The sequence below is a fragment of the Heterostelium album genome, assembly GCF_000004825.1.
Source record: "Heterostelium album PN500 unplaced genomic scaffold PPL_contig2, whole genome shotgun sequence".
Taxonomy (NCBI): domain Eukaryota; phylum Evosea; class Eumycetozoa; order Acytosteliales; family Acytosteliaceae; genus Heterostelium; species Heterostelium album.
Window position 1 is genome coordinate 1 of NW_008805079.1, and position 14088 is coordinate 14088.

Genomic DNA, 14088 nt, shown 5'->3' on the forward strand with positions numbered 1-14088 from the left:
CAACCATATATATATATATATATTCTCTCTCTTCTTTTCAATTTTTTTTTCTCAGTGTTTATAAACATTACTCACACTTCTTGTTTATTTTATATGATTTGCTTGAGTATTTGTTCACAATTTAATGTGGATATATACTTGTTTACAAAACTATTTAGAACTCTATCTCATGTTAACTTACAGAATTTTCAAAAATAACTATTTTCTGATCATTTTAATTATCTTTTGTTGTAAAACTTTATTTTTTGAATAATATATTTTGTAATCTTTTTAACTTTTTTAACTTTTTATATAATATTGTAAAATATTATTTTTTACTGTAAACTCATTCATTACTTTGATAGTATAGAATTTAATATAAATAGCAAATCATATTTTCATTTTTGTATAGAAAAAACAATTTATATTAAGAATGAAGATTATAATTGATTTAACAAAGGAAAACAAGTATACAGAAGAAATCATTGATCTCACATATGAAATCAATAACAACAGCAATAACAACAACATAAACAACAACATCATCCATATAAATCAATTCCAACTTAATTTAAAGAGGAATCTTATGATTTATATCACTGATTTGGAAGATTATATTTTCAACAAAATATTAGAAAATAAAAAAAATAAATTTTCAACATTAATAAAATATTTTACTTTTTCGCGTCTCACCAGCAGATTCGAATGTAATTTATGTGAATGTTTCACAATTTCATTATCAAACAAAAAGGTTGGACATTGTGCAACCTCTCATATTAATGGTATGTTAATTCTTTTTTTAATAAATATTTAAGCTAATTCGAATCTATTTTCTGTTTTTCTTTTTTCCATATTTAGCATGTTGCCAACAATACCCAAATATAAACCTTTGAGTATATTGACAACACCACAGATGTGCATGCACTGCCACTGAAAATAAACATTAAAATAAATAAATTTAGATTATTTAACAATTATTCTTTATAACTGTGTTTAAACATTTTATTTATTATTGAATTTTCTTTATTATTTATTTGATAAATGTTTTATTTATTATATTTGTTTGTAAATATTAATTAAATATTAAATATTTTTAAATTAAATATTTTAAAATTTATTATTTATATTTGAGAGAATTTGTCATATTTAGGAGTATTGATATCTATAGAAGATCTAAGTCTAGTAATGACAACTTTATACAAAAACAGAGTATCGGTGAAAAAATTTTTAATCATAAAGAACCTACTCGAACAAGTAAATACCGACAACATCAAGAATTTTAAAAGAAAAGAGAATAATTATCTACTTAAAGAAACTGAAGTATGTATTAGAATACTTGTTATCCAATAATATTAGATAATATAGATAATTAACACAATATTGTCTATTCAACTACCAACATATCAATATACAATTAACCCAATAATTAATATTACAATTCAGATAATTATATTCAACATATAATCCAGCATACAAATCATCCAGATGATTTTATTATATTCAACGAATCAACTATACTACAATTCGGAATAATAATGTAAAATACCAACAAACAACAGATATAAATATCCCAGATAGAGATACAGAAAGGAAGAAAGATAGATAGAAGATCTAATATTAAATATATAAATAAAACTAAATCTATAAACAAAACTAAATACTTTATTTAATTAATTATATATTATTATTAACTACTATGGACATAAATAACAATAATAATAATAATCATGGTGGAGAGCCTCACTACGTTCCCGGAACACCTTTCCGTGGTATTAACCTACTCAATTCACTCCAATCTGTAAGAGACATGCCTGAATTCCCAGCCGTGCCATTAGCTTTGCCTACCTCTACCAACGCCAACTTGCCAGGTGTTGCTATTACAGTGGAAAACGCAGACTTCGAAATCTTTCACCTCGTCGACAATTCCATCGAACCTCTTATAAACTTTATCAACAGCGATGAAAAGTATCGGGCCATGGCAGCAAAGTACGCTAACATGAAAAATGTGCCAGTAAAAACAGCCATACTGTACACCTGTAACAAACTAGTGATGATGGATACAAACACCGCTTTCAACCAGATAATGTCTACTAAAGTCGGTAAAGCCTCGATTGATAGTCTCCCCAAGTTCGATTTCGAATCCAGTACTGCCGACATCGAATCACATCTACTACTCATTGAAAGTACCATACCTTTGCCTAACGCCAGAGCTAAAGTATTTTTCAACACTCTCAATGAGAAATCCAGAGCCCTAACAAGAAACTTCCATGTTGCCGCAAATGCATCTTGGAACGAATACAAATCCATGATGGTGAAGCTATTCAGTCGTGAGTTTCCACCAGAACACTATGTCGGTATTCTCGCCAAACTAAAGTTTCTGCCTAACCGCGACGACATAGTTTCTTTCAATCTGACCTTCACAAAAGTGGTAAATAAGACCAGAAACATCGTGAACTCCCAGACGGCCGCTGCAATGTATGCCAATGCTTTGCGTAATGTAAGAAACTTGGAATCCATTAAAAACCTGCCAGACTTAGAATCCCGTATGTTGGAGACCGCAGAGTTAGTTGTTAAATATGGCATAAACGGTCGACGTATCTGTACCTTACAGAATATTGTTGACGATGAAGAGAAAGTTAGTTCAAAGAACCATAAAGGTGGCTTTGTTGAAAAAAGACCACATGATTTCAAAAAGAATCTCCATAAAAATAAAAATAACCACCACGGTGCTAAGCCAACATGTTACGTATGTGGTAAAGTCGGTCATCTTGCTAAAGACTGTTACTTTAAAAACAAGAACAAAGATGCTACTGTTAACTTTATAAACAGTACACCAGCAATACAAGCTGTAATCAATGACCAGAAAACGGTTGCGGTTGTAGACACCGGAGCAGACATATCAGTCATAAGTAAAGACATGGCAAAACGTCTAAATGTAAGCATACAAAAATGTAATCCTATTAAAATTAATAATGTTAGTAATTCTATATTATGTAATGAATTTACAAACATAAAATTTTATATTACTACGGATAATAATAAAAGATTAGAATGTAATGAAAAATTCTATGTTATTAATACCCACATTGATTATATCATATTAGGTGTGAACTGGCAAGCTTCAGCCTGTATTACCCTGTCTGCTAATCCAGAAGGTGTAATAATATCAGTAAAAGTTAATAATGATATACACAAACTAATTAATCTTAACAAAAATAGTTTAAACAAAAATCTAATAAAAATTAAATTAAATGAATTAAAGAACGAACGTAAAGTTCAAGATAAAAATATTAATTTTTTGAAAAATAAAATTAATAAAATAAATGTGAAAAATCGTGATCAGTTTAACGAATTAGATCGATTATTAAAAAAACAAAATTTAATTCAGTCTGAGATTAAAAAAATTATTGATGACGTAAATAAAGATAATAGGGTTAAAAATAAAAATAATACTGATTTCACGCCCCATTATGCTTGGGTGAATATAAATGAAATCTATGATGATATTTCAAAAGATGTAGATACAGATAATGATAAAAAAATGAATGAATCTGTTACAGATAATATCGACATCGAAAACGAAACAAAAGTTGTAGAAACTTTGAAACGGTTATTCCCAAACGTGTTTATACCGTTTGATGGTTTACCACCTTCAAGAGGTAAACAGTTTGATATGACAATTAAATTAAAAACGGAAGAGATTCCCAAATCAAAGTTATACCCTGTACCAATAGCACACTTAGAAGAATTAAAAAAACAAATTAATGATAGATTGAATAAAGGGTGGATCAAGAGATCTAGATCCCCATTTGGTAGTCCTATCTTATTCGTCTCTAAACCAGACGGTGGATGGAGACTTTGTGTCGACTACAGAGAGCTAAATAAAATTACTGTTCGTGATGATTATCCTCTTTCAAGGATTAATGAATTATTAAATAATACAAGATTAGCTTACTGGCTATCAAAGTTGGATCTGTTAGACGGATACCATCAAATTCGTATCAATGAAGGCGAACAATACAAAACTGCTTTTAAAACTACATTTGGTACATTTGAATATACAGTAACACCGTTCGGGTTAGCCGGAGCAGGTGCTAATTTTCAACGATTAATGGATCACATATTCCAGTTGGAAATTTTAAATATGAAAATATGTGTATATCTAGATGATATATTAATCATGACTAATTCAGATAGTTTAGACGATCATATCAATGATTTGATCGAAATTTTTAAAATTTTACAAAAACATGACTTTAAAGTCAAATTATCGAAATGTAAATTTGCTAGACGAGAAATTGAATTCTTAGGTCATGTAGTTGGTCGTGGAGTAATAAAACCACTTCACAATAAAATAGAATCAATTTTAAATTGGAAAAAACCCGAGAATAAGAATGAAATGAGATCATTCATAGGTTTAGTGGGTTATTATAGAAGATTTATCAGTAATGTATCATCTATTGAGATTCCATTACTTAATATGATAAAAGATAAATCTGAATTTGTGTGGACTTAAGAAGCCACAAATGCTTTTAATCAGATTAAGAAATTGGTCGAAGATGTTAAATATCTTGTCGCACCAAATTATACAATACCATTTCATCTTGAGTGTGACGCATCTAAATACGGCATTGGTCATGCTCTATATCAAATTAATAAGTTAGATAATATAACCAGAGATTTCATCTCTTTTGGTTCAAGAAAACTCACAATCAGTGAAATAAATTACACTGTGTTAGAAAAAGAATTGTTATCAATCATTCATGCATTGAAAGTAAATTATTATCATTTGATAGGACACGAAGTGATTATAAATACTGATCACAAAAATATCAAGTTCCTACGCGAACAATACGCAATCGGAATTAATTCTAGAATCAACAGATGGTTACAATTCATTGAGTTGTTTAATCCGACATTACAATACATAAAAGGTGAAACAAATGTTATAGCCGATGGTTTATCAAGATATACTTTTGATATCAATAATATTAAAATATCTTATGATAATGATCTATTAGAAAATATAAAAGATAGTTATAAATTGGAAATCAAAATGATTGAAAACGATGAAATTAAACTACAATCTATTTATAAAAGTGATAAAGTTACAACTCTAAATGATGTTAAATATTTTGAAGGTAAAATTATTATACCTATGGTAAAGCCATTAATTGATCAAATATTACATTTATATCATAATTCATCTACATCTGCACATATCAATGCGTTTAGCATGTTAGAACAAATTTCTAAAAAATTTATTTGGGATTCAATGAAATCCGATATTTATAAATTTTATAAAAGATGTGATGTATGTAACAAAGGTAGTGATTATGGTGATAAGAGAAGAGGTTTTTTACAACCATTACCAATAATGAATGACAGATTTTTAGCACTGTCATGTGACTTTATTACAAATTTAAATGAAGTGGAAGATAGTAATGGTAGAAAATTCAATCAAATCTGGGTAATCGTAGATAGATTTTCAAAGTATACTACATTAATACCCACGCATAGCACATATACTTCTTTAGAACTTGCTAGATTATTCAAAAGCGAGTTTATAAAGATACACGGAGTACCATTATACATCTCCAGCGATAGAGACAGCAAACTAACTTCCAGAACTTGGAAAGAATTTGCTAAATTATTAAATATCAAACTTAATTTCACTACAGCTGATCATCAACAAGCTAATGGACAAGCTGAGATAGTGATTAGAGCGATTAAAAATACTTTAAGAAAGTTATTAATCGAAGACAAAGAAAATGGTTTAAACAGAAATTGGTATCAACATGTAGATACAATTCAGTTTGGATTAAATAATACTAAATCTACTTCTACAAATTATACACCATTCTTAATTGCTTATGGTAGAAATCCATCTACTGTCGCCGACTTGGCAATTCCTTTAAATAGAGAACCAAGTGATACAGTGAACGATAATGAGATTGAATCATTATTAAATTATACCTCTACAATCATTATAAATGTTAGAAATAACTTAATTAAGATTAGAAACAAGATGTTGTCTAATTATAATAAAAATAAAAAGTATAATGATTTTAAGATCGGTGATAAAGTGTATGTAAAGGAAAAGAGACCTTCCAAGAAGTGGAACAAATTAGAAGCAGTATACGCTGGTCCCTATGAGATCATCGATATTGACAAACAAAATTTAAATATAACTATAAGAGATTATATCTCTGGAGTTTCAAGAATTAGAACAACGTCTAAAACGTTGCACGTAAAATACTTTAAACACGCTCCAAAGGATGACGTGAACGAGAGAGAATACATTCCAGTAGAAAAATTAGATTCTTTTCTAAATAATGATGAATTAATATCCGATGTAAAAATGTCTGATATCAGTAATGAAGACGAAATCACAGATGAAACTATGGATCAAGACGACGTAGTTAATCATCAAGATGAAATTAATCAAGACGAAGATGATATCTCTGATCTTGAAGATTTAAATGATTTGATGACTAATATATCAAGTATTGATTCGTCATTAGAACCTAAAGGACATTTTTCAGATTTACAGTTATCGAGAATCTTAAATCCTGAAAAAAATACATATCTTAAAGTTAGAGAAATTTTAAATAATAATAAATCTAGCCCAAATACATTTATAAATCTTTTAAGAACTTTAGAAGAAAAGGAATCAGTAATAGATTACCCTCACAACAAAGTAACAGAGGAATCTAACCTTTTAATAAATAGTATTATGAAATTTGCAATATCGCCGGAATTATTCGAAATGATTCAGAAAAGATCATTTAAAATAGTATCTAAAAGAAGATTAACTAGTAACACTGATTATTTAGTTAAAATAAGTAATACTGTTGGATGGGTTTCAAGACAAATCCTCGCCAAACATGCATCCAAACAAATCAACGATTTCAACAAGAAAATCGACAACCTCAACCCTGTAGCCAATATTAACAGTTTACTGTTTAGAGAGAACAATATTCTAAACGCCTTAGAGACAGTTACCAACCCACATCACCGCAATAAACTTATGTCAAAGTACCATAAGATCAAATCCAACACCGCTGTATTCTTCTTGAATACTTCTTTTTAAGAAAGAGGAGTGTTATCCAATAATATTAGATAATATAGATAATTAACACAATATTGTCTATTCAACTACCAACATATCAATATACAATTAACCCAATAATTAATATTACAATTCAGATAATTATATTCAACATATAATCCAGCATACAAATCATCCAGATGATTTTATTATATTCAACGAATCAACTATACTACAATTCGGAATAATAATGTAAAATACCAACAAACAACAGATATAAATATCCCAGATAGAGATACAGAAAGGAAGAAAGATAGATAGAAGATCTAATATTAAATATATAAATAAAACTAAATCTATAAACAAAACTAAATACTTTATTTAATTAATTATATATTATTATTAACTACTATGGACATAAATAACAATAATAATAATAATCAATACTACACTACACCATATGATATGTTGATCAACTAATTATCTTTACACTACCTATACTAGGAACTAAAAGGAATAACAGTTGATGACCAAACTATATATTATTTAGATCCAGTGGACTATATTAAGTTGTTCATCGATAAGTTCAACAATTACATTATTTATAAATATTCAGGTGAACAAAGGTATGATAACATTATTCTCATCTTTTTTTAGGTTTTTTTTTTTGTTATTAATTTAAATTACATACAAAATAGCAAAGAACAGTCTTCACTGGATAATTATTCTAATTTTATAAACAGTGCTCTATTTAAGTTTATATCAGATAAGAGAGACATCATTGCCGTTGAGTTCTTTATAGATGGATGGACTGCAGGAAATCATTCATCAATCAACAGTAAGTTCTTTCATTTCTTTATTAATTTGTGAATTGTTTCAGTAAGTTTATTAATTAAATTTAATATGTAGGTGTTTATATGAGCATTCTAAACCTAGATACTAGAATTGACAAGTTTTTTGTAAAACACAGAGTCCTAATTAGTCTTGTTCCTTCTACTGTTAGCATTCAATCGGCCATGATGAAGATATTAAAAATATTTAGAGACTATGAAAAAGTAAGTCCAAAATTTGTAAGATTTTTTATTTTTGTAAAATAGTCATTAATTTATTGTTTAATTATAGAAAAGTTATCAATTTCTTAAAAGAGATATCTTTTTTAGACTGGTTAGAATTGTGGGAGATACGCCAATGATCCACAAGTTGATGTGTATCACTAGCTTTAACAGTAATTTGCCATGTCGCTTTTGTTTAATACCTTTAGAATCATGCCAATGTCTGAATCCACACCATATTAAAAGATCTTGGGGAGATATGGTATCACAATTCTATCAATATTCTAGTATCACGGATCAATTCGAAAAACAAAAGAAAGAGAAAACACTTTTATGTGATCTTGGAATGAAAGTTAATGAACCTTGTATGTAGTATAATTTAACATGTTGATATATTATAAATTTATTAATATTTATATTCTTTACTAGCATTTCTAATGTGGCACGTGTTTGATCCAATAAACCAAATTTCAATTGATATTCTCCACAACGAAAGTATTGGTAAGGTCAATTTTAATATATATTAATCCAATCAAATTTCTAATAGTGAATATATTTTAAATAGGGCTATTAAAACAAGAGATTGGATATCTATTGAAAACACCAACAGCAAAGAGGAATATGAATTCTATTAAGTTAAGACTCCAGAAAATGAATTCTTCATTGAACTTGGATAGCCATGAATCTTATGTTGGTAGAGAGGTGATGGAATTGGCCCACTTTTTACTATATATTGTTGACGGTTATGTTGAGCAAGATAATTTTAATTGTATGAAACATCATATTAAGTAAGTAAATTTCATATGTTTTCAATAGATCAAAGAATGTTTAAACACTAATTAGTGTTACTAATTCATAAAATTTTATAGATACTATTTCATCTTATTGAAAAGAAATATTTCATCTTATGATTTGTCAATTCTTAAATCTCAAATTGATATACATCATAAATTATTCATTAAACTATATCAAAATCAGTTTAATCACTCAATAAATTTTCACCTATCGTACCATTGGAGTGATATAATAGAATTACATGGGGCACCAATTTACTATTCAAGCAATGATTATGGTATGTTATATAATTATTTCTAAAGAAACTCAGTCATTTTATTAATTAATAAATCAAAAAATCTAGAATCAAAGAATGGACCTACCCGTGAGTTTAAAATTCGTTGTACCAACAACCACTCTTTGGAAAGAATTCACAGAGCCGACCTCTTTACCTCAAAAGAATATCTAAAAAACTTTCAAGTGGATAATCTTGATAATAAAGTAAGTTTCATTTCTATTAAGTTATTTATTTAAGCATTACCTGTATATTCTTATTAACATGATTTTAATCGCTATGATCTTATAGAACGAATCATTTAGTCTTGGAAATAGGTGTAATAACAATAGTAATATCCAGACAAATGAAACTCAGTACACTTCAATCAAATGCCAGAATGAAAAATATTTTTGTGGTGAAACAATATCAGTAATTGGTGTAGTTACTATGGGAAAAAGAAAGAAAAGAGATACAGAACAGATTTGGTATTGCGACATACTTGCAATTTTTGAAGAAACACTCTTAATTAGATGGTTTGAATTAGATCCTAACAGTGATTATATTTATGGTGACTTTGAGAGAATCAAACACAGTCAAATTAATGAAAAAGCAAGAAAAACTTACCTCTCTTCCACCCCCAGTTTTAATTTTTATGAATATTAAATCATATAATTATAATGTATTAATCACTAGTACTATAATCAATATTATCATGGAATTTTTTTATTTCTATTGACATTTATACCAATAAATATAATATATTTTCTGTGTTATTTATTATTCAACTTTTTGCAAAATTGGCGCGGATTTTACTTTACAGTGTGTTTATAAAATCACAATATAATGATAACTCAATGAATCACAAGTGATATTCTTCATATTTATATTTTTTTCCTCTTTAATAATAACTATAATAACTATTATAACATCTGAAGAAAAATGAACTATAATAATAATCTTTTAAATCAATCGTTTATTGAAAACTCGAATTTATTTTATAATCATGTTCAAACACCACAATACAGGGATTCACCTCTCCACAGCATTAGATCTCCACTCGCTGAAATAACACCAATTCATAGTAATAGTCAAAGATTTTTAGATCTACAGCGATGTGCATCTCCAAGTAGTATACCAAATGTATATATAGACTTCAATGAACCTAGCCAACCAAGAACATCAACAACAACTACTTCAACTTCTACATCATCATCATCTTCTTCTTCTTCTTCAACATCATATACTAATCCAGATACCAGCTTCAGAGGGAACCATCAATCAAATTCTCTTCGATCGACTGTTCATCCCAACCAAATAAAAGATATTTTAGAGAAACTCACTCAAATAACTGATAAATTATCCAACTTACAAAATTTCATGATAGGAAATTCTTTTAGATCCAACGAAAGTATGTATATATATGTCTATTTTAAATACAGATTAGAAATATTCTTAATGTTTTAAACTATTCCTCTATAGAAACAATCATGAAGATATGTAAAGAGAAGCAAAGAAACTCTCCAGGACTAATAGTACAAGATAAGTTTATAAAAAAAACTATTAAAAAAGAGTGTAACTTAGTAACAATCGATGATAATGATCTGACCATTCAAATTAAAGAAGTAATTATCTGTTAAAGTAATTTAAATTCATATTAAAAGTAACTAATATAAATTTTTTGAAAGATAAATAATGGTTTGGGAAATAGATTAAGAAATATCAACAAGAATGTTAAAAATGCATTTGCTTCATTGACCAAAGAGGTAAAAATTGAAATATAAGATTAAAATAAACCATTACTAAATGTAATTTCTATTAGAAACAAGATCTATTACTATTTGACTTAGATAATGTAGTTCTCAAACTCAAAGAAGATGGATATGAAGAAAAGGGTAAAGATTCATGTATTGATATTTTAGAAACCGATTTTCAAGAGGTAGCAAAATTTGTCAAAGCAGTCATTGCCAAAAATATTTCAAATTATGAAATAACTTACATTTTCCAATTACTAACTAAAAGAAGCACTAGAGAAAAAGACCCAAAAACAAACAAAAAAGAAATCATGAATCAATAACTAATTTAGATTTCGAAAAATAAAAATTAAAATAAAATTCCTATACTTTTTTTATTATATTATTGATTGTTTGTATAAATGAATTATTTAATTTGAACCATCACCAAGCTGTACTGTATTACAACTAGACATGATTGATAAATTCTCAATTTAATTTTGATAAAACACAAATTTATCTATGGTTAATGTAAAATAAATTGATGATTTTAATATCTGTTTAGTACTGATAAATTATCAATTTAATTTTGATAAAACACAAATTTATCTATGGTTAATGTAAAATAAATTGATGATTTTATTAAGTGTTTAGTACGGATAAATCATAAATTTATCTGTGATTAAATTGGTATTAATTTGATTAATTTATGACCAATAAAAAGATAATAAAATTATACTTAATTTAAGATTAAAAATAAATTTAATTAAAAATAAAAATTAAATTTATCAAGAGGTGTTAATTCTAGAATAATCAATGTTTTATTTTAAATAAAGTATATATTTATTTTAGTTTAATTCAATTTATGATACTGTAGTGTGAAATCGACACCTTTTTCTGGAGATATTGAACTATAGGGATTTGAAGATCTAGTGTAGTATTGTCTTTGAGCCTTTGGAGTGTACTGTTATCTTTATACTCTTATAAGATTAAAATAAAAAAATCAAAAATAATATAAAGTCACTCAAATTGGGTATGATGTTTAGTCAACCAATCGAACAAGGTGTTCTCTCCCAGAAGGATTGGAGAAACTGACCCTAGTCCTGAATTACTATCACCCGATACTTCCATGAGTGTCACCATCGTCTCTCATGTCATTTTGTGCGATATATGTTCAGATATATTTATATATCATTTAAAGTTGGAATTAAATGTTAAAATCAATATTTTTTTGTATAGTTTTGATACAAAAATTATTTTTTTTTTTTTAAAAAATAATCGAAAGGTGACATAGCTCAGTGGTAGAGTAGAGGACTGCAAATCCTTTGGTCGACGGTTCAATCCCGCCTGTTACCTTTAACAAACAAAAAATTGTTGTGGAAACACACCTTTTTTACAAGGTGCGACCGCACAAACAAGTTTTTTCGTTTTTTTGTATACAATTAGTAACTGTATACTACTATTTATAATTATTATATTTTCATATTTATATCAACTATTTAGCAATAACTATTAATAATACAACATATTATTGCAATAATATAAGATTTAATATAAATTTAAACTAATTATTACATATTCATCTAATCACCATCAAATCTTATTTTATTCTATAATATATATTTATATACATTTAAATAACAATAAGAACAATCAATTAGTAAAATGAGTACTCTATTCGAGTTCTATAAAAAGAATCTAAAGCTTAGCAACAATGCGACCTTCATGCAACTCATACAACTAGAGAGCATTCATGTACGTCTATACTTTCCTAAATCAAATTACGTCAGTAACAAGATTTTAGAAAAACTATATGATCTCTTCATTATGAGCACTGTATCAGATCCCGAGGGTCGTAGGACAAGCAAAGGAATTGTATTTAACGGAAGGATTGACAGATCACGTCTCAATGATCTACATGTTTACTGTAGTGAGAACCTTTCGATAAATAAACCTAGAAAGATTGTTGCCTATTTCCCTTCTTTCAACTTTCTAAAAGTATCAGCAATAACAACATCAGACAGCTCTAAAGCAATTAAAGAGGATGAATTCAAGAAGATATACAAGAAGAATCATGCTCTTTTTTCACATGTCTCCTCTCTGCTACCCACCAAAGACAATACCACTAAACTATACAAAGCATCTACATGGGTACTCTACGAGAAAGATGTCATCATTTCTGACGCTGACTACAAAGACGAAGAATCGGGTTATACTTCAACTCTAACCAAATACGTAGAACCTACACAAAGAACTTCTTCTACAACTACAACAACAACTTCAACCGATAAGAAGAGAAATAAGAAGAAGAATGACACTACAACAGTTAGACAAAGAGAAGTTAAAGATTCAGAAGATACAAATCAAAACAAGAGAACTCAGGCTCCAGCAGGTAATACGCAGACACATGTGAGAATACCCTTAGCCCCAATTGGACAACCTTAAGCTACTTCTATGGAACTGCAGGGGCGCAGTTCTACAAAAATCACTGGAAGATATAGCCTCTTTAATTTCATCTACTTCACCACACATCACCCTACTTACAGAAACTAATCACGTCACAATCACCTCACTCAACTCATATTTCAACAAAAATAATAATAATAATAAGATAATAACTACTTCAAACGGTCAAGGAACTGGGGTTGCAATCATCTCTCATTCCAAGCATATCAATCTATACCCCTCTCTCATCGATCCTAATGGAAGATTCATTCTGTGTACTATAAGAATATTCAACAATAGCTTCAATCTCCTACATATATATGCTCCAGCAAGCAAACCAGAGCAAAGATTGTTTGCTGATCAACTCTTCAACAACACTTCTCTTTGGTTACCAAACCATATAGACATTTGCACTGGCGACTTTAATTGTATACCAGGAGACAGCTCACCACTATCAACAATATTAGACTTCCTCAGCGATGATCATGATCTTATCGATCTAGATAGTACAAACAACAGCAGCACTTGGAAACGTGGCGATACAGAAAAGAGATTAGACAGAATATATTGCAAATTTACAATAGAAACATCCAACTTCCAACTACACCCTAGAGCACTATCTGACCACTCACCAATCACAACAAACATAAAAATCACACCACCACAACTATCACAAACACAGTGGAGACTCGATAAAGAAACTTCACTAGAACCAGAAGTACAATCACTTATTAATAACATTATCACCACCAACAACATCAACAACATAGAAGACTGGAT

At 28.4% G+C, this 14088-nt stretch overlaps 5 protein-coding genes and 1 non-coding gene across 6 annotated transcripts; all 6 read left to right on the forward strand.

Annotated features, from left to right (window-relative positions):
- Window positions 1-391: 391 nt before the first annotated feature.
- PPL_01341 (uncharacterized protein) lies at window positions 392-1329 on the forward strand (the record flags this gene model as incomplete). The annotated part of the gene is made up of 2 exons (XM_020572352.1): window positions 392-761; window positions 1112-1329. Coding segments are annotated over 2 exons (588 nt in total), but the record flags the coding sequence as incomplete, so codon positions are not given.
- Window positions 1330-1675: 346 nt separating this feature from the next.
- PPL_01342 (LTR-retrotransposon skipper) lies at window positions 1676-7072 on the forward strand (the record flags this gene model as incomplete). Its single annotated transcript, XM_020572353.1, has 3 exons — window positions 1676-2957; window positions 3084-4309; window positions 4520-7072. The coding sequence occupies 3 exons, from the start codon at window positions 1676-1678 to the stop codon at window positions 7070-7072; spliced, it is 5061 nt and encodes a 1686-aa protein (XP_020437720.1).
- Window positions 7073-7441: 369 nt separating this feature from the next.
- PPL_01343 (uncharacterized protein) lies at window positions 7442-9796 on the forward strand (the record flags this gene model as incomplete). The annotated part of the gene is made up of 8 exons (XM_020572354.1): window positions 7442-7497; window positions 7774-7868; window positions 7940-8085; window positions 8153-8447; window positions 8648-8870; window positions 8952-9154; window positions 9221-9357; window positions 9443-9796. The coding sequence occupies 8 exons, from the start codon at window positions 7442-7444 to the stop codon at window positions 9794-9796; spliced, it is 1509 nt and encodes a 502-aa protein (XP_020437721.1).
- A 276-nt stretch (window positions 9797-10072) lies between these two features.
- On the forward strand, window positions 10073-11207 carry PPL_01344 (uncharacterized protein; the record flags this gene model as incomplete). Its single annotated transcript, XM_020572355.1, has 4 exons — window positions 10073-10541; window positions 10613-10755; window positions 10819-10896; window positions 10953-11207. The coding sequence occupies 4 exons, from the start codon at window positions 10073-10075 to the stop codon at window positions 11205-11207; spliced, it is 945 nt and encodes a 314-aa protein (XP_020437722.1).
- A 940-nt stretch (window positions 11208-12147) lies between these two features.
- On the forward strand, window positions 12148-12219 carry PPL_01345. Its single transcript has one exon. It is a non-coding gene; the product is annotated as a tRNA-Cys (tRNA).
- A 309-nt stretch (window positions 12220-12528) lies between these two features.
- PPL_01346 (Pol) lies at window positions 12529-14026 on the forward strand (the record flags this gene model as incomplete). Its single annotated transcript, XM_020572356.1, has 2 exons — window positions 12529-13255; window positions 13410-14026. Coding segments are annotated over 2 exons (1344 nt in total), but the record flags the coding sequence as incomplete, so codon positions are not given.
- Window positions 14027-14088: the final 62 nt, after the last annotated feature.